General features: G+C 41.9%; 1 protein-coding gene across 8 annotated transcripts in view; it reads left to right on the top strand.

The window, feature by feature from the left end:
* TJP1 (tight junction protein 1) overlaps nt 1–21,041 on the top strand; it is a 299,612-nt gene that overhangs the window by 224,424 nt on the left and 54,147 nt on the right. For all 8 annotated transcript variants that reach the window (XM_075897730.1, XM_075897727.1, XM_075897726.1 and 5 more), the window contains 8 exons: nt 10,151–10,293; nt 13,332–13,437; nt 14,471–14,621; nt 16,591–16,699; nt 18,570–18,789; nt 19,629–19,813; nt 19,941–20,036; nt 20,621–20,703. In XM_075897730.1, the coding sequence (XP_075753845.1) occupies nt 10,151–10,293; nt 13,332–13,437; nt 14,471–14,621; nt 16,591–16,699; nt 18,570–18,789; nt 19,629–19,813; nt 19,941–20,036; nt 20,621–20,703 (1,093 nt within the window). The remainder of the gene's footprint in view (nt 1–10,150; nt 10,294–13,331; nt 13,438–14,470; nt 14,622–16,590; nt 16,700–18,569; nt 18,790–19,628; nt 19,814–19,940; nt 20,037–20,620; nt 20,704–21,041) is intronic.

Here is a 21,041-nt window from a genome sequence, read left to right as displayed (position 1 = left end):
GAAGCACCAGTGCTGGCTTCCCATGTGGGAAGGGGGAGAGCCCCCCTAGGTTCCCCGCAGGAGCCTACTTGTAGGGAAGAAGTGGAACCAGAAACTGCTCCATGTGCTGCTGCCGCCGCCGCCACCACCGCCCCTCCCCCAGCTGCGGAACAGCAGCATGCCGATGTGCTTCCTGAAGGCTTTCCCCACTGATCCCATTGGCCAGAATTGAGCCAGTGGGAGCAGTGGAAAGCCATGCCTGGGATGCCAGTGGCGTGAAATGAAGTGACCCCCTCTAGCCAAGACCCCACACTCCCAGCGCCCTCACCCACCCTTCACCAAGACCTTGCACCCCAGCCTACTCCTGCACCCTTGCCCTGGCCAGACACCTACCGCCACCCAGCTCCTGCACCCTCCCTTGCTCCTGCACTTTCCCTGCTGGCCAGACTCTGCACCTTCCCTTGCTCCTGCTGCCTCCCCCGGCCAGACACCCTATTCCCAGCCTGTTCTTGCACCCTCCCTCCTAACCAAACTTCGTACCTTCAGCCCCCTCCTGCACCTTACTTCCCACCCCTATCATGCACCCTGTCCATATCCCACTCAATGGCAGCCTCGTCCCCCACACTGAACCCCTTATTTTGGCCACACCCTGAGCCTGGGTAGTCCTCACAAAATCCACTATCCCTGGAACTGCAGAAGAGTTTATCTGCCCTGAGGCCTTGAACCTCAGTCCTACCTCTGCCCCACCCCGATGGGGCTGGAGCACTAGGGGAGTGAGGTGTTTCAGTGGGGGGAGAGGGGCCACATCAGTGAGGATTGGGTTTTTTTGGAGGGGTGGTTTTTTTTGCATTCTTACTCTTGTGGTCCCCAACTGATTTTTTTTTTGTGTCAGTGACTCCCAACCCAAAAATGGTTCCCCACCCCTGCCATAAATAGTGTTGAAACCTGTTGTGTTGGGCATAATATTTTACTTTATTTAAAATGAAGCCTAGTCAACAAGGCCACAGTGTCCTGTTGCCAGCCCTGATCCTGGGGCAGGCCCCGCGATCCAATCCCCATCTGGCCACAGAAAGGGCTGGTGGTGGCCCCCCTCCTACTGTGTCATGGGTAGGAAGGGAGGCCACAGTCCGGATCCTGGCGATCCCACTGCTGTCTGGGTGCAGCAGCCAAGCCCCAGCCATGTAAGGTAATTCGACTCCATGGCGTCCCCTCCCCCGCCATACTGTTTCCCATCCCCAGCTCCCTGCCCTGTTTCCTGTGCCCTAAACCCCTTCTACACCCTGACTCCTGCACTCCCACATCCACAAGCAGCACCCACAGTAGCAGCAGAAGTCCCATTTTTAAATGAAACGTACTTACAGACTTTATGCTATATTAATCATCATGTGAATTATCAATAATATTAAGTTGTATATTTTCAGTCATGCAAATAGGCGTTATTATATAGCTCTTTGTGGATGACTTGTTCTGAATTTTGATGTAGTTTGGCTCATTGGCTTGAAAAGGTTGCCGCCCCCTGCAGTGGATGAGGTGCAAGTGATTGTTTAGGCTGGGCACAAAGAGGACCACTTCCAAGGAGAAGAAACCTTGGCCTCCTTAATCAAGATTGATTACATTTGATCCCCAGTCTCTTCTCAGGGACTAGGCTGTAGGAATTTGCGAATAATTGGGGATCTATGCAATGGCTGATAAATGGTCCTGGATGTTGTCAGCCTAAATTATGAATTGGAATGGAAGGCAGAGCCAGGAGGGCTTTACATTTTTCCCACTTCTTCAACCAGGTGAACCTCAAAAATATGATGAATGCTGTAGGTAACTGAAGATTTTACACTTGTCTGTTCCTAGTACCCACATTCTGGAGAAGACAAAGCCATATTTGATCTCTAGTTTCTGGAAAAAGTTTCTTTGCAAACCCAAGCTTCAGAATGAAGGCTATCTTTCCACTTGTAGGATTCATATGTGCACATTCTTGTAAGTTACACACAAGGGATGCCCTCAGTTTTCTTTAGTTTACAATGGGCAGACTTACTAATACACTACTTGACCCTTTGTCCCAGCAACCACCCCCAAGGATCCCTATTAAAGTGCTCATTCCCCACGTTTTTTCTGAGGCAGGAGGAAATTCATGTGTTCCCCTTCCTTAACAACCTGTACATGAGAACACCCTTTCTGAAAAAGGAACAAAAGGTAATTTGCTTCATTGCCCAGATTATAGAATAACAGTTTTGTTCTCAATGCCAAATAACTCTTAGCAGTGCTGTTTTACATTTTGCAGTCATAGATACATAGCATTGCTCTCTCATGAGAAGGGATTCAGATGCTGGTGTATGCTATGCTATATATAAAGATGATCAGTTCTCTAGCCATATTAATTAGGACTCTGATATTTTTACTGGTAATAGTTTCTTGTGTTGACTTCTTGTTGTAGTAAAGTTCTGTTCACATCTTCTCCAATAGTTTTTGGTTTTCCTGAACTCACATGTGCTTCTCTTCTCTAATTTACGTGTCTAATGTATCTCAGTTTGTAGTATCAAAATTTGTCTTGGTGGCTGGAAGTCAGGAGATGCTTGGATGGCTACAGAATATCAGAACTGTGGTGTGACAATCAGTGCCAGTCTCAGAGTGGGGCAAGGTTCTTGGATAGACAAGGAGTTTGAAACATCAATTGGCTCAAGCACAGGAAAAACTAAGAATATTCGATCACCAAATTTGGCCCATTATTCTGTTCTGGTGGTGCCTGAAAACACCTCTGCTTTTGCTCATATCCACAGAGAAGTACACTGGAAGCCATATTTCTATCATTGGATAGCCTTCTACACAAAAGGTGACTTATCATACAAGCAGAATGGCCAAATAAAGGAATAGGCTTGGAGATACGTAGTCTACGTGCAAATACCTTTTGACTTAAGGCTTCGTGTTGCCCCCAATAGAAGTATTTTGCATCCAGGTTCAATGCAAAGGTTCTAAAGTTCTCTTTCAGTTTAAGTGATCACCAGACCAAGGTAAAGGACAACATGTGCTCTCATCTGTGCCCATAATGTTGTCTTTTGTTTGCATTTTCTTCCATTAACCATGATCCTGGAGACCATTCAGAGGATAAAGGAAGAAGCATATCTATTCTCAAAGCTTCACGCTGGCCAGGGAGGTGTTGGATCTGAAATAGATGGCAGCTGCCCTTCAATTATTTCTCCTCTTCTGGAGAGACTTCCTGTCAGGAAGACTAATTCTTCATAAAGACTGTGTAATTCAAGGAGACTCTGTCTACATGATATTGAAGAGGCATCAGGTGAAACAGAGGTTATCAAATGGTCTTGGATGCAATTTTAGTTTCTGGGAAGTAGTCTACAAACAGGGCATATTCAAAGATTTAGTCTAGCTTTAATGAATGGTGTAAGTACCTTATTACAAAGCCAGTCAGGACAAGAGCAAGCCTATATTTTAGAGTTCATGTAGACCAGCTTTAACATGTACAAGCCTTAAGCCTCTAATTTTGAAATTGCAAGTGGCTGTCATATCCAGTATACTAGAGACAGCAGGAAAGCGTGGGACTTGCTTACCCATAGACATTGAAAGGCTTCTCAGAATAGTGTTTCTTCTTTACACTACACCAGTGGTTGCCAAACTATGGTCCGCGCACCCCTGGTGGTACACGACGGTACTGCAGAGGGGCACATGGAAAGTTTTTAGGCCTGATCCTTACTTTTTTTTTTCCTTTTCCTCTTCTCTTTTTTTCTTCTTCCCTTGGGAAGAGGATCCGTGAAATTTTAATATATTGAAACGGGGTGTATGCTTAAAAAGGTTGAGAACCAGTGGTCACCAGCCAGTAGATCTTGGACCCTCTGAGAGGTGATCCTGACTGGTTTGGCCAAGAGGTTACCAAGTGCCAGTGCTTCAGCTGCCTCTCCCTGCACGGCTCCTTCCCCTTTGCCTTGGAGGTATCCCCTCAGGAGCTTCCTTTTTTCTGGGCATGGAAGGGAGAGGAGGGGTGCTGATGTCAGGGTGCCCTCCCCCCAGTCTGTATCCCATCACCCCAGAGCAGAGAGTGGACACAACAGGGCTTGGAATAGAGGGAGTTTGCTGGCTGCTTTCGGGAGTGGTGCAGGGCCAAGGCAGAGGTGAGCCTGTCTTTAGCCCCACTGTGCCACCACCTAGGAGCCACCTGAGGTCAGCAGGGCACAGCTGGAGCCCACATCCCGACACTCTACCCCAGTCATGAATCCTCTTTCCCTCCCCGCCCCGCATGGCAGGCCCCTGCCCTAATCCCAAGCACCCCTGCATCCCAAAACCCTGCTGGATCCTGCACCTAGAATTCTTCCTGCACCCCAACTGCCTGCCCCAAGCTCAGCTCAGAGCCTCTCTCATATTCCAGATCCCATAATCCAAGAGCAGAGTCTGCATCTCAGCCCCAGCCTGGTGAGTGAGGGAGGATGGAGTGAGCAGGGACGGGGCCTCGGAGAAGGGGCACAAAGGAGGCGGGGCAAGGGTATTTGGGTGTGAGGTAGATCTTCGGTTGCATTTAAATTCAAAAAGTGATCTCATGCTTAAAAAGGTTGGAGACCCCTGTCCTACACCAACTGGAATAATTCTCCTTTTGGAACTTATTTGAGTTCAGTATTCCCTAAAGAAGCATCTTTTTGAATCAGTCTTTTTATTTTCTCTTAAAAGCGTCATAATTAGAATTCTGCAAGAAAGGGCCTGGAGCTTTGATTCTTACTAATAGATATCAAGAACGTACACAGCTTTCATTCAACAACTCAACTGTTTGTTCTTTCCGTTTTTGTTAACATCCATAATGTCCCACTGAAACTGGAATGCCATGCAAAGCAGGAAAAAACTATCCTTCCATTGAGGTACATATCTAAAATTTCTCGTCTCTTTGGTGCTAAATAGTTTTAAAATACTAAAAGCCCTGGAGTGGACTGTGCCTCGATGTCAATCCTGCTTGAAGAGTTTGTGTAGAAACACGAAACGTTTTCTCGTTACAGTTAAACCATTACATTTCTTAAAGAAGTCAGAGTGGTCCATTGATGAAACTACATGAAGCTGACTTTGTTTTGTGACTGAAGGTTATTTTAAAATGATGCAATATGAAGCATACTAAAAAACACCTATCTGACAGAGCACAGATGTTAGAAGTAAACAGCAATACTGTCAGAACACATACACTGCAAAATAACTAACACCTTTGGTGACTCATAGGAAATGAAGCTATAATTTTCAACAGGATTTTGTCCCTTTTTAAAAACAGTCCTAGGAAGTGACTTGATGCTGTCATCTTGCAGAATGAAATTCAAAGCATTTACTATCAAATTTTGAAAAGTCCAAACCCAACGCTATTTTATATTTTTCTTCTGGTTCCAGCAATATTATGTTTCCCGTGCTTTTAAAATGACCATCTTTTTCTTGCTTCAGCTACTTTCTTCTAATGTTCTACAGGTGGGTAGGTACTTAGTGTGGTGTGTGTACTGTTATACCCATTTTTAACTATCGGTCTTTACTCTTCTGAATACTCAAGTTCACTCTTAGCTTGGAGTAACAGAGATATGAAGAACATAGCCATGGTTTACATGCCAAAATGTTGGCAGTATGTCAGCTAGGAGTGGGAGAAAGAAAGGGAGAGAAAATGGACACTTACACCCTCAACTGACACAGCTATGCCAACAGAACCCCTAGGATAGGTCTACACACCCCCGTAAGTCAACCTAAAGTGTGCAATGTGACTAATGTAGCTGGAATCCATGTGCCTTAGGTCGAGTTATTGCGGTGTCTCAAGGAGACACTTGGCTGTTGACTTACCTTACTCTTCTCATTCAGGGATAGATGGGAGAACAATTTGTAGTCAATTTAGTGGGTCTCCATTAGACTCGCTGAATGGAATGCCAGTGCACCAATCTACACTGCGTAGCTCCTGGTTGTAGTGTCAGTGGGAAATGCAACTGTACCACTAGAGTACTTTTGTCAGCATAGCTAATGTCATTTGGGGAGGTGATTTAGCTATGCCAGAAGTCCTCTCCCTGCTGTCTTAAACTGTATCTACACTAGGGGGCGCTATCATCATAACTCTGCTGATTAAGGATCTGTAGTAGACACTTCCATAATCTTGAAGTTTGCTGGATGATTAAATATAGAAAAACTCAACCTGTTTACTTTGCAAGATTTCAGACCTGCATTTCTATAAGCAATGGATTTAAAAAAAAGTAGTGACAAGTAGAAATGGCCCTGGGGTGTTGTATATACTTTAGGGCTCCTACTGTTCTTCTTCACTTTCTTGTATGTGTAGAAAGTAAAGGGGGATAAATGTAGATTTGTCAAGATCTTTAGTGAAAAGAATATTGGAGTTTCTTCTGAAAAAAAAAAATTTAGGGATCATTGTAGGTAGCCAGCTACGTATGCGCTCCCATTGCAGTTCTGTGACAATGGGATAAACACAAACCTTGAATATATAAATAGGAGACATTCAATAGGAGAACAGAGGTGTCACATTGCCTTTTATATTTGGCGCTGCTTAGATCGCTATTGGAATTGCGAATTGATTTCTGTTGCCATGCTTTTAAAACAGTTTTAGTTCTTAGAAAAACTGTAGTGTTCGTGATGAGTTTTGTCTGTAAAACATGCATTACAATGGAAGACTTTATGAGGTCATGCTGTTTAGCTTATAGAGAGAGGTTGTGTTGACTTGATCATAGTCTAAATACTTAAACAGAACGAAGTGATCTAATTTTAAGAGCTCTAAAGTTTTTAATCTAATATACCAAAATAACAGGATCCAAAATCTTTTAAGTTCAAGTTGGAAAAATACACACTGGAAGTAAAACTCCAGTTTTAACAGTGAGGATAATTAATGACCCTGGAACACTTTACTAAGGGTGTAGTAAATTGGACATTATTTGGCATCTTTGAATTAAGATTGGGTGGCTTTCTAAAATATGAATCTTTTAATTAAGCTACAAAGTTTTGGGCTATGGACAGCAATTAATGGATGAAATTCTGTGTCCTGTAGATTATGATGATAATTGTGGTCTTAAATCAGTGAATTAAGTGAAACCTTTATTTCTTGAAATTGATAGTCTTAAAATGTAGGGAAATAGCTGAATGGATAATTTCAGCAATATTAACGTTTTGGGAGTGTTTCATTCAGGAGTATTAAGGCATTAGATGGTAGGCAAAGATACAACAACCAGAAGAGTGCTGCTATCCCACCATACTACTCAACCTGAAGTGTTAGGGTTCTAAAATAACCCTTTCTAAACCTTGTGAAATTAATCATAACGAGACTTTGAAATGGTGGGTAATTCTTGCAACGCCTTGTCAAATTTCAAAGTAAATGAAAAATGTAGATTTACACATGTTGGTTTTCTTTTGATTTCCTTATTTAAGATCTCCCTCCTGTAAATAGCTTACTTCTAGCAACAGTGAAATTGAGCTCTGAGACTAATTCTAGCAGCATTTGAAGTATTGACCCATTGGATTTTTTTTAACCTCTGTTTTTCCCATACCCATACCACAATGAAGCTTTTTCTCTGATTTCATATGGCTGTATAAAATCTTGATCTCTAATTGTCAAGGACATAACCAAAAATTGGAAGCTAGATGGAGACTATGCCTGAGCTACAAGTCAAGGCACCATTTACTGCCATGTTTAAATACCAATTTAAATTTTGTGAAATAACTTTTTACGACTGAGTAATAGGGATGTAAGTGAGTAGTCGACTACCTGATGAGCCTAGACTTACCAGGTAGTCACGTCTACTTGCTTCTCTCCCTCCGCCCCTCTCCCCCACCTGCTTCCTCTGTGGGATGACAGTGTGATGTCATCAGCATCCACGGGCCACTGTCTCTGCTACGTGCTGGGGCCAGCCTCAGCACTGTCCCCAGGGCATGGGCTTCTCCCGCTTCACTCTCTGGGATGCTGTGCCGCCACTGAGGAGCTGCTAGGGCTGGGTCCCCTCCACGGCTGAGCTCGACCCTCCCTCCGCCACATGAGCCCAGCCACGCCGTGTCCCTTCTGCCATCCGAGCCCCCAGTGTGTGCCTGCTTACTCATTAGTATGTGTTGCATGGACATGTCCCAGGGGGCTATTTGCTCGCAGCACGATGCAGTCCTAATTTGTTCAGTCTCTCTTCACATACATCCTAATAATTCTCTCTGCCTGCATTGCAAATCTATCCATGTCTGCTACATCTTTTTGGAGGTAAGGTGACCAAAAGTGAATACAGCCAGCACTGCAGGTGAGGGTAACTCTTAACTTACAGAATGGCATGAAAATTAAGATTCTCAATTAATCATAGTTAATTCAAGTAATTTAATGCAGAGCAAATTAGCTAGTTTTTAAAAAGCAGCGATAAGTGGTGTCTGAGCTATGGTGCTGGGAGTTGCGCGGAAGCAAGTAAGTGGCCCCCACTTCCACAAGCTGAGAACCTTCCCACTCACTGCCCTGACGAGACCCTGCACCTCCACCCCGCAGTCTCACCCATCCACCGAGACCCTGCAGTTCCACCCACCTCACTCACAACCCCCAAGTGGACACCCCAGCCTACTTCTGCCCCCTCCCCCCTGGCCTGCCACCTACCCCCGGAGAAAGGGGTTTGGCAAGTGTAGCAAGCAGAGGTTGCAGCCCCCTAGTGATTTTAGTATTACTAAAATAACGGTTGCTGTGTGTAATGTGTATCAGTGGATACATTTTTTTTAAACAGATACAAATACAGTACACTGACCAATAGCTCCATCTAGCTTCTGGAAACAGTAGTTTCTTTAACAAGGTGGCATCTTTCAGAATTCTTCTGCCCATGAGAGAGGGATCCAAACAGAAAACCATCTAATCACGTTGTGCTATCTTGTACGATGTACTTCATCAAGAGCTCTCTACCCAAAGTCCTTCCTAGTGACTTCATTCTGTGCCTTCAGGGAAACAACTGTTTTCTAACAAGGTCAAATTCAGTATTGTCAAATGCCTGTCAAATACATAATTCCTTTAGAACACTCAGTGAATTTTTTATTGACAGCTAAGATAAACAGACTTGTTCAGTATTTTCTGTTAAAATGTTTATATATACGTGTATTTAACACTTTAGCAGAGTTTGAAAATCTTGTAAACCAGTGCTTTTTATAATGCGTATATTTTTGTAATCTTCATTTGAGTACAGCAATTGATTAAATGGTTCACCAGTGCTGATTATAGTTAGCCATAGTAAGTTAAAAACTATCTGAAATTCATAAGTACCAGAATTTTGACCTGAAAGATTTTTAGGAGGTAGTTAAGTTAGTGGTATACTTCTCTTAAGGCTATATAGATTTTGAATCTCATTAGTGACTATATGGCTGCTGCTCTCACATAATTATAGTGTACTACATGCTGGTACAACCCACTGTGGTTCTGTACATATATACAAGTACAGTTTTTTTTACTGTTTCTTTGCTAAAATACTTGTTCATCCATCTCATATAATGGGGGTGCTGAAGGTCCTGATCTAAAGGTCCTGGGTTCACTTCCCCAGAGACCATCTGGCAAGGGAATGTTGTACTTCATACTTTCTTTAGATGTTATAAGCATATGTATATCCATTCCGGAGCAGAAAAGGAGAAAATTCATGAGGCTAGTCCTGTTTTCACTGAAGAAACATGAAATAGTGAACTGGTGTGGGAGATAGACACGCTCCCACAATTGCATTAATTTTAAATGGAAATGATTTTGAAGAGCTGTGGATTTTGAAGCCTGCCTTCTCTCCCAATCTCAAGGGGTGTATCCAGAGGGAAAGGAAACATGTTTTCCCTGCTGAAGAGTTGCCATTAGCTGAGTTTCTCAGTCCCCATAGGGGTCGAAAGTCATAGTAAAGCCTGTTTTTCCTTCAGAAATCATTAGACTCCACAGGAGAAAAGTCTCACCGAGACTACCATCTCCATTCCTGCTACTGAACATACTGCTTTTTGGAATACTGTCCACGCAAGGCATGAGAAAGGCATGGGGCAGTGAAAAGAGCACTCTCTTCTATATTGTTCTCCTTTTTCTAGGGGAAAAGGTAGAGAGGTGTCATATGCAGATTATTTGAGGATGAATCTGGTAGCAAATCTGTTTGACCTGAAGTGCAGAAATGGGGGGGGGGGGGGGATTACTGTGATGTAGCGTGGAGTACAAACTAAATGCCATATGGTTCTTGTCTTTCTGATACTACAGTCTCCGGAGCAGAGAAGATGAGAGAATATCAAAACCAGGTGCCATCTCTACACCTGTGAAGAGTGCAGATGATATCTCTGTTTCTAAAACAATGGAAGAGGCTGTAGTTGAAAGAAATGAAAAACAAACTCCACCTTTGCCAGGTAAATGCCAAGTTTTGCCTGCTATCTCAAATAAATTCCAGTCCTGGTGCCTTAGTGTTATTTGCACTGCTTTGAATCTGTAGCATGATTTCTCTCAAGCGGTTAAAATATGCAACTGCGTACTCAGAATATGCACATTCAAAAAGGTCCATCTCTGTCCCTAGTTCCCTGGGTGAATGAGTAATGGCAGAGATGTGCCCAAAGTTTGACATTTTTTGCTTTCTGGTATGGGATTTAAAAACTGTTGTTTGCAGTTGTGTTCAAGCATGGCTGTTGCTAAGAGGACTCTGTCATGGCTTCCAAGGCCAAAGTAAAGTGGAGGGCTTTTTCCGAATAGCTAGACTGGCTTGTATGGGCCTTGAAAGTGAGACAAGAAGCTTAAGTTTATTCAGTACAGAAGGGAGAAGCAATGTAGAAATTCTGAGAAAAGGGGTGATAGAGATGCAGCCGTGTCAGTCTGGTCTAGCTAAAACAAAAGACAGAGCTATGTAGCACTTTAAAGACTAACGAGATAGAGATGCAGCCGTGTTAGTCTGGGTGACAGTCATTGATGAGCTAGAAAAATATTTTTGCAACATTGTTCTGAATGGATACAAGCAAGGTAAGATTGCATTTGTCAAGGCCCACAAAAGGAAGTTGCAGTAATTCATGAGAGCCTGAGCAGATGTTTTAGTTCTTGAGTGATTGCTCATGTCCATTCAACGTAGCTGTGCTCATCACGTACACCGGTGCTGGAAGATTTCCCCTTAGCAGTACCTGTAGTGGAGCAGTCTCAGGTTCCCTCTGGAGTGGTGTGCACATTCTGGCCCATTTGGGACACTTCTGGCCACCTCCAATGCTTAGAATCTGCTTGTCTCCACATTAGCTATTGCACATTTCCCTAGTTGGACTTTGTTTTCCCTATAAATAGTTTTTTGTTAGTTGCTGTACTGTAGGTGCCATAGGTACTTAGCCTCGGTTTGGGGCATGACTCTTCCCCAGGCTTCAGGTCATGTTGCAGTTATTATCAGCCCATGCCTGAGTGACCCCCTCCCCCCACTGCAAATGTTTGTGGTGCTTAGTAGATGGCCACAGTAGTAATAAGTGTTGTATTTGCAAGCTGTTTAAACTTGGTACCAAGAAGGAAAGGGACGTTCACCTCAAGGCTTTCCTGATGGAATCCGTCTTGGCTCCAGTGCAAGAGCACTCTGACTGAGCACTGAACACAAGCACCTCGGCGCCACTGACACCATGGCATTGCTCACCACCTCCCCATAAGCCTAGGCAAGCCTTCCAGGCCTAAGAAAGATAGGCCCAGAACGCTGACACTGTTGTATTCCCCTGTGGTATTTCAGTAGACTCCTCAGGTCTCAACGGAGCGAGGATCCTCTACTCCCTCCGTCTTTTGTCCTGATAATTAGGAGAAGTTGTATCTTCAGGGTATAATGCAGAAAGAATTGGCAAGAGTTAGGCAGCACATGAATGTGAACCTGAGAGAGGATGTTCAAGCTGATGACAATGCCCAGGTTACAGGCCTGAGTGATAGGTAGGATGATGATGGTAGTTTCTCCAGTGATCAAAAAAAAAATCATGGGAAGGTTTGGGGGATTAAAAGCTTATTTTAGCAGCTTGGAGTTTGAGCTCATGGTAACGTCACAAACAGATTTCAGTTTAGATGGAAGGAAGCAGGTCTGTAGTAAAGAGTTGGGAGAGTCGTTATTGTGGAGACTGTGGTTGAGTTTATATTTTGCAGATGAGATTATCCAGAGATGATCGAGGGGGCAGAAAGTGACCAATGACATTCCTGTGCAATTCCCACAGAATGTTGAAGGAAAGGTGGACCTAATGAGGGAATCATTGTAGATTTAGGAGTAGAGTAGTGGACAAAACGGAGACAATCAAGGAAGGACAAGATTTCAAGGAGGAGAAGCATGGTCAATTGTGTTTAAAGAGGTGGGCTGATCAAGGAGGAAGAGGTCGGAGTACTGGCTCTGAGCCTTGGCTTGAACAAGTTATCAGATATTTTAGCAAGAGCCATTTTATTGGAGTGAAAGGGGCAAGAGTTGTATTGGAGAGGAGCTAGGATGGAATTGGAGAGGCAGCTGCTGTAAATAGTACTTTCTATGAGCTTAGAAAAGAGATGAGACAGATCGGAGGAGCAAATGGATATAAGGGTGGTGGGTTTTTATTTTTGTTCATGGGAGAATCTAGAACATGCTTGTATTGAGAGGGTGGGACAGTCAGAGGAGGAGAGTGTTAAGGCATAAAGAAGGGGCTGAGAATGGGCATTAAGGAAGTTAGGTAATGGGATTCAAGAAATCACTGGGGTAAGTGGATGGGTTGGAGGAGGAGATCTATTTCGGGGGAGAAGGAAGAGAACTGTGGTAGGGGAAATGAAGACAAGCCATGGAGAGGTGGGAAGATCACATTTTGTCCATTTTCTTTTGGAAGAAATGAGTGAGCAGATAGAGAAGTGATGACAGGAGAAGGGGAAAGCTTGAACAGTAAGTCAAAGGCAGCTGAAATTGCAGGTCTGGGATTAAATTAAAGTAGAAATGTATAACTGTTTAACTGGAATATTGCATGAACTGATTGAGCCCTTGGCTTCTCTGTTTTTGGGCAGTGGTTGCCCTAGTGCTAATTTTAATCCTTAATGTCCAAATCTTATGTTGTTGGAACAAAACAGTATAATGTGGGGTTTTTTTCCCCTTTTTTAAATAGTCATGTATTTATCTATGGTGTATTCTGCATACTTTAAAATTTCAACTGAAATTACCAAAGTACAATGGGGGGGGGGGGGGGAGGGGAGGAAGTGCAGTAATTTCACCAGCCTTAACAAAATCTACTTGCCCAAGAGAAGTAATCTTACTCTGTCAGTACAAGAAGTTTTTTCATTACTGGCACTTGTGGTGCATGGGAGAAGGATTTTGTTCTTGAGCTGGTACACTTCATGATGACAGTTTTGCAAGACTGAGTTAAGCTGTACTGGTTCCCCACCCGATAAAGAATTAATAGCATGACAAGTTGTGTTGTTTTTTGTTTGTTTTTTATTCTAATAGAGCCAAAGCCAGTGTATGCTCAAGCTGGACAGCCAGATGTGGATTTACCAGTCAGCCCATCTGATGGTCCATTACCCAATTCAACTCATGAAGATGGAGTGCTTCGGTAATGTAATTCAAATTCTTGATTTCAACCTGATCCCACAGTCCTTGAGCAGAACAAGCGTTCCTTAAGCCAGTGAGTGTTATTTCTGCAAGACACGTAGGGCTTCTTTACGTATATATCCAATATGTTTAAAAGTTTTAGTGGTGGGGGAGTTGAGGCTCATCTGTGTTTTGTCATCAGTATTACATATTTCATCATTTTGAAACTTACTAATCACTGGAGGCTGCTGATGGGGATGGGTGAGGGCAGTTGCCCTGGGGCCTGGTGATTTTAAAAAGACCTGGGGCTCTCAGCCACCCCTACCTTAGCAAACCCCAGACCCTTAAAATCACCACTGGAGCTCCTGGCAGTGTGGCCCCATGCCCCCAACACCAGTGAATGGCTGGCTGGGAGATGCTAACCTCCAGGACTGCTGCTCCATCTGCCTGAGGCCTTGCCCCTGCCAGGGAGCCCAAGAGTGGCTTTCCCTGCTCGGGGCCTGGTGAAATCTTCCATCAGCACTGTAATAAATTCCTAAATAATACATGTGTTTTGAGTCATGTTTTCTGTCTCCCAAGTTTTGCTTCCCCCCTCCCCCTCTTTTAAGCATGAACAGTGCTGCATTCAGAAGAGCCCTTTAATAAGAAGTTACCATGTTGTGTGCTATTCTCCTCTCCCCCAGAAAAAGAGATTTTAAGAAATATAATCTAGCTGTAAACTTCCAAGGGAATGTTGTTTAAAAAAACCCAAAAAACCCAACCCCCTTACATTTTGAAATGTTCTCCTAAAATACAATTTATTAATATATTAAATCAAGCAACAAAATCTCTTAAGTGAATGTTAACATTATTTTCAAAAGCTCAGATGCTGAGAGGAATATTATGCTGTTATAGTATGTTCCTGAAAAAATAGCCTGCATATGATGATGTCAAACTGCAATAAATGAACATATTTTCTGCTCATGTAGCTCTGCAGCTAATACAGAGCTGCTAGTCTGTGACTGCATTTTCAGCTATTGTACCTCCGTTAATTGGAATGTGTTATAAACCTACAGGCCAAGCATGAAGCTGGTAAAATTCAAAAAAGGAGACAGCGTGGGCTTGCGGTTGGCTGGTGGCAATGATGTAGGTATATTTGTAGCTGGTGTTCTTGAGGATAGCCCTGCAGCAAAAGAAGGATTAGAAGAAGGTGATCAAATTCTCAGGGTAGGTCACAATCTTTCATACTTAAATCTGTTGTTCAGTAGTGCAACAGAAGTTTGATAAACGTTGTCTTTCTAGCATAGACCAGTGTTTCTCAAATGCAGTCACCAGAGGCTTTTCTTGTAGCCACAGCCTCCTGGGCTGTGATTTGAGGGGATGATGCGGGGGAATAAAGCAGTAGTTTCTCCCATTCCCAGTTGCTTCTGATGTTGGCTTGGTGTTCGCTGCGCACACTGCAAGCAGGGGTTGGTTTCTGCCACCTCTAGAGATAGCTGGGGCACAGTGCTGGAAGAGCATGAAGCTGGTGAATTCCCCACATTCCGATGGGTGGCATGACTCCAGCTGTGGGGCTTTGGGTGCCAGTCCTGGGCTCTGACTGCATGGTGTCAGGCCCTGGCCTCTGGCCACGCAGTTTTGGGCTCCATTCTCTGGCTGTGGGGCATCAGGCTCTGGCCCCTGACTGTCTCCCCCAGCCCACCTCACTCCAGTCACCCCTGGCTCTTGCTGTCTCCCCAACCTCCCCATCTAGGGCTTAATTTGTCCCCAGATTTGCCAGGGCTGAATAAGTATGCTGTGAAAAGTGATATTTATATGTTTGTTAAAATCACTTATAAAGGACTTCCTATTTAGCAATAAATAAATTACAGTAATTTGGATGTGTATATGTGCATATCTATTTGTTTTTCCTAAAGCCAATAAGCGTTTTAGGAAAAAGTATAAGAGCAGCCACCAGCAAGAGTTGGTGGCTGCACTCTGAGGCCACCCAAAAAATCGTCCTGAGAACTGCTGGTGTAAACTGCTCATTGGTGCCTGGATAGGGTTAGACAATAGTGCAGCTTTCTGCTCTTACTACTGGATCACTGGTAAACTGTGATTCCCAAGTTTTCTAGTTTCAGATTGGACAAATTGTATAACTTACTGGATATTAAACTGTTTACTAAAAAGTTCATATAGATATCTTTATCATATATACTAGTAATCAGCAGGTAGGACTTAGCTTCTAGATTTCATTAATAGATTTCTAGGCATTTTAGAATTGTGTACAGGAATCTATTGTTTAATCGCCCCACCCCAATTTCAGAGCACTGCTTCAAGCACAAGTTTTTGAACAGAAGAATGCATTTTTCCTGAAGCTAACTCAGTTAGTAAATAGATTAAAACTTGGGTATCACATATGGTATTAAAGAATACTATGAGAGAGACAGAGCAGCCCCTTATGTATATGTGGAGAACAGGTGGTAAGTTGTGGACAACTGGGTTTTTTCCCTACCTGGATCTGTTAAACTCTCTTAATGCCATTGGAAGGGAATGTTTCTAGAAAAGTAATTTCTTCATATTCTTTCATATTGATGACAAAGTTTAAAATGTGGGATGTTTAGTTCTCTTAATTTTACAAGGGATTTTATACTTGAGTCTATTTATAAAAGCAAGATATTTGGCTTCCTTACCAGCTGTTCCTGAACTTCGGTGGTAAAAAGGATAGCTAGGATACGCAAATATACCTTTCAGTTAGATAAAGCAAGGAGTTAAGGGCAACAGTAAAGGAAAATCATGTGAAACAAGAGCTTGGGCAAGTGATGTAAGGCTCTGTCTACATAGAGTTTAAACCAGAAAAAATTCAGTTCATCCAGCGTGTAATGTCAACATACTTTATCACAGACTCATCATAAAAACCCTGAAAACAAAGGAGAGATGAATGTTATGCTTTAGATCAGAGTGATAAAGAAATGGGTCTTGCTGTGGCCAGGACAGTATTACCAAAGCAAAAGACATTGTTAAGAAATATATGCAAAAAGCTTCTTGAGGTTCATGCAGTTAAGTTATATTTAACTGGATAAATAACTCTAACATTAATAAATAATGCAGTTTTTCACAATGTATATATGTAATGTACGTTTCACAGTTTTTCAAAATGCATGTGTGTGTTGCTACATTGTGCAGTAATTCAAACCTGTTATTGCATTGATGCCAGGTAAATAATGTAGACTTCACGAACATCATCAGAGAGGAGGCAGTGCTTTTTCTGCTTGATCTCCCAAAAGGAGAAGAGGTGACAATTTTGGCACAGAAGAAAAAGGATGGTAAGTATTTTCCTCAAATAAAAGGATAGCAACTGCTTGACAGGCTTCTTTGAGACCAAGTAGAAACAGTATAGGTAACCTTTGATAATTTAGTGATAGAAATGTAGCCGTGTTAGTCTGGTGTAGCTGAAACAAAAGACAGGACTATGTAGCACTTTAAAGACTAACAAGATGGTTTATTAGATGATGAGCTTTCGTGGGCCAGACCCACTTCCTCAGATCAAATAGTGGAAGAAAATAGTCACAACCATATATACCAAAGGATACAATTTAAAAAAATGAATACACGTGAAAAGGACAAATCACATTGCAGAACAGAAGGGAGATATTGAGGGGGAGGAGGGGAAGGAAGGTGAATGCCTGTGAGTTAATGATATTAGAGGTGGGGAAGGGTAGATGTCTGTGGAACAGGACACTAAACTCCAAGAAGCTCTGGGAGACAGACCCATAGTCTCCTATAGACAACCACCTAACCTCAAGATGATTCTTACCAACAACCACAGGACATACCACACTAATACCAACCCTGGTACCTTTCCTTGCAACAAACCCTGTTGCCAGCTTTGTCCACATATTCACTCTGCTGACACCATTATTGGGCCTAACTAAATGAATTATAAGATCAAGAACACATATTCCTGCGCCTCCAGAAATATAATCTATGCTATCATGTGCCGAAAGTGTCCCTCTGCTATGTACATTGGACAAACGTCTCAGATACTTCACCAAAGAATCAATGCCCATAAAACAGACGTTAGACAGGATCACAAAGAAAAAACAGTTGCTTGCCATTTCAACCAGAAAGGACACTGTCTGAATGACCTACTCACCTGCATCCTACTTCAGAAGGCATTCAAATCTGCACTTGAAAGGGAATCCTCTGAACTCTCGACGCTCTCTGCAGGGGGCTGAACAAAGACTCCAGCTATCTTACCCATTACAAAGATAGCTTCCCCAATTATCACCTCTAATATAATTAACTCACAGGCTTTCACCCCCCCCCCCCCCCCCCCCCCCCCCCCGCATCTCCCTTCTGTTCTAAAATATGATTTGTCCTTTTTTTAATTGTATCCTTTGGTATATATGGCTGTGACTATTTTCTTCCACTATTTGATCTGAGGAAGAGGGTCTGGCCCACGAAAGCTCATCATCTAATAAACCATCTTGTTAGTCTTTAAAGTGCTACATAGTCCTGTATTTTCTTTGATAATTTACTTTGCCTCAGGGAGTAGCAGCTTAGAATGATTGGTGATATGAAGCCTTTCATTCTTATGTCACTATTTCAAATGCACTTGCAAGTGTATAGTAGTGATAAATTGATTATCTGATGACAATTCACTAGCTTGATATGAAATGAGTCTGGTCTCGATCCTTTTTCAAGTGAATGGCGTTGTGCTAGTATAATTGTGTTGAATTAAAAAACAAACACAAAAAAACTCACAACCCTAACTGAAAGATATATCAGTACAAAGCTATGGAGACCAGATCTAAATAGTGACTGAAAAACAATGACTGGATAAAATGGGGAAACTTGCATTGTCTGTTCTGGAATAGGTAATATCTGATTCCAGTGCTGTCAATGTAGCTTGATTTTAAAAAAATCACTAAATTAGCTCTAAACACATTGTAGGAAAAAAGACAAATTAGAATAAGTACTGTTTTCAGAATGCCTCACATTAACATAAGGATCATATGTGGATTTTACATACATTGCTTATGCTGAAATGTGGGGATATAGTTACGGGTTTCCAAGTTACCTTACAGTTAGAATGGTGAACAGAGGATAGGCAAGATTTCTACTCTGTCTTTTTACATAACGTCTGTGAGCATTAGGAACCCTTTAATGTACTTCAGCTAACTTTTATTGCAGTTTATCGTCGCATTGTTGAGTCTGATGTGGGAGATTCTTTCTATATCAGAACTCATTTTGAATATGAAAAGGAGTCTCCCTATGGGCTAAGTTTCAACAAAGGTGAAGTGTTCCGGGTGGTGGATACTTTGTACAACGGCAAGCTCGGGTCCTGGCTGGCTATTCGAATTGGCAAGAATCACAAAGAGGTGGAAAGAGGAATCATACCCAACAAAAACAGGTAGCGTCTTGAAACTGTTTACTACAATAGTTGTTAAATCTGTGACTAAGGTTTGTCCAAGTTGTGTTTCTTCACATTTGTGTTTTAGTTAACATTCCTTATCACTCTCACATTTATATCTTAACATTTTGGAAGAAAAAAAACTCACTAGTGGAACCCCAAATAGTTTTCAATTAGACTTATCCAGTTTGAGTATCCAAAATTACATTTGAGTTTGGTTTAGGACAGAGGTTAACAAACTGTGGTCCTTGACCACTCCATAGGATAGTCACATGGAGTTATTTCTTTCTTTTTCCAGGTGAAAGAAACACAAAGTGGGGAGCGTAAATCCAAACAAGGCCTTAGCAGTGTGATGTCAAATTGAATTAGCTAACTGAATCCAAGTAACATATAAATTCTAGTCAAGACAAAGGAATTATTTCAGCATGTGCTAAACTGGTGAAATTAAAGCCTAAGTGTGGAGTCTGTCATCTTTTTCCTAGTCTAGAAGCATCCTAAAATTAATGATGAGCATAAGTAGACACAGCATACGTTGTTTAAAAATTACAGATGTATAAATACTTTCGGAAAAGTAAATAATTTGTAAACAATTGCTGTAGTTGCCTGAGCTATATTAATTGATCCTCAATGGCAAGAGAAAGAGGTCCAAAGGGCAATTACTCATTAAGATGTAATGAAAAACATAGGGAAACCTTAATTTGGTGATCAGTGGTCCTTCAGCCCATTGTCATTGTAATGTAGTCACAGGTTTAAATTTTGTTAATGCAGTATCATTTCAAAAGCTGATGTAGCTGGTATTTTTTGTTTTTTGAAACCCCTGGAATCTCTGCCGTACTTAGAGCTGAACAACTAGCTAGTGTACAGTACACACTCCCAAAGACAGCAGGGGGGGATCGTGCGGATTTCTGGAGGTTCCGAGGTCTACGCAGCTCAAAACGAAATCTTCGAAAAAGCAGAGAAGATATTTCTGCCCAGCCTGTTCAGACCAAGTTTCCTGCATACGAAAGAGTTGTTCTTCGAGAAGGTAGATTCCTTTTAAAGAGATGAACATATTTGCTGTCTCAGTTCAACATTTTAATCTTCATGATGGAAAAATATCATGCTGAAATATATTTAAGTCAATTTACTTTGATTTTTTTTTCTTCTTCAAGCTGGCTTTCTCAGGCCTGTAACCATCTTTGGGCCAATTGCTGATGTTGCGCGAGAGAAACTGGCAAGAGAAGAACCAGATATTTATCAAGTTGCAAGTAAATGTCTCTCTTTGCTGATCTAATTATACAGTCACCTGTTTTGCTAGCCTTTCCTGTGGTGTTCTTCTAGTCATTAATGTTTTAAGGTCTCCCTTTTTTATTGTCCACAATTCATGGAAGTACCCTGAAAGGCTTACATTTCGTCTCCGTTAACTGAGTGATAGAAACATTTTAATGGTAAAGTAATAGATTTAGGACTCTTCAGAAAACATTCATGTGAATGCAAACTCGTTTATTGTTAATGCTATCTTAGGAGCCAATCTTGTAACATGGTGAGCTTCCTTAGTGCCCCTTCCCTTAATTCAGCACCTTCAAAAAGCATTCACAGTTAAGCTCCTAGGAAATACTTAATATATTCTTAGGATTTTATAACTAAACTGAAGATGATGATGATAATTCCTGCACTATTTTAAAGTAAAAAATTTGTGTTCAGTACTATGACTTGCATAAGGTCTGAAACTAGTATTTTGAACTAGAAAAGCAGATGGTCCTTTTTCTATTAAAGGGAGCATAGAGAGGGTTTTCTTATTGACTAATAGGTGTCTAAAAAATTATGACTTGAACTGTGTTCTCTTGAACAGAAAGTGAACCAAGAGATGCTGGCACTGACCAACGCAGTTCTGGTATTATTCGTCTTCATACAATAAAACAGATAATTGACAGAGTAAGTGATAAAAATGTGCTTTGTTTTATGAAATGTGTAGTTCATTCTGGAAACAAATGAGGGAGAACAGGATTGTTGAATTAATAGAATGACTATTCATGTGAATAAACCTAATATCCATAATTATAAATGCTGCTGTTTTCACATACAATAGCGTAAACAACAAAATATAAATAAAAATTTTAAAAAAGCAAGATACTATGTACATGTGCTCTAGTAATTTATGTAATTTTGTTTATATAAATTCAAGAGTGACATTAATGTTGAATGAAACAAATTTTTCTATTCCTCTCTAAGATCAAGCACTTCTCTGGACTCATGATTGTAGCTGAGCAGAA

The sequence above is a fragment of the Pelodiscus sinensis genome, chromosome 14 (assembly GCF_049634645.1).
Source record: "Pelodiscus sinensis isolate JC-2024 chromosome 14, ASM4963464v1, whole genome shotgun sequence".
In the NCBI taxonomy this organism is placed as follows: Eukaryota; Metazoa; Chordata; order Testudines; family Trionychidae; genus Pelodiscus; species Pelodiscus sinensis.
This window is presented reverse-complemented; position numbering and strand designations above follow the sequence as displayed.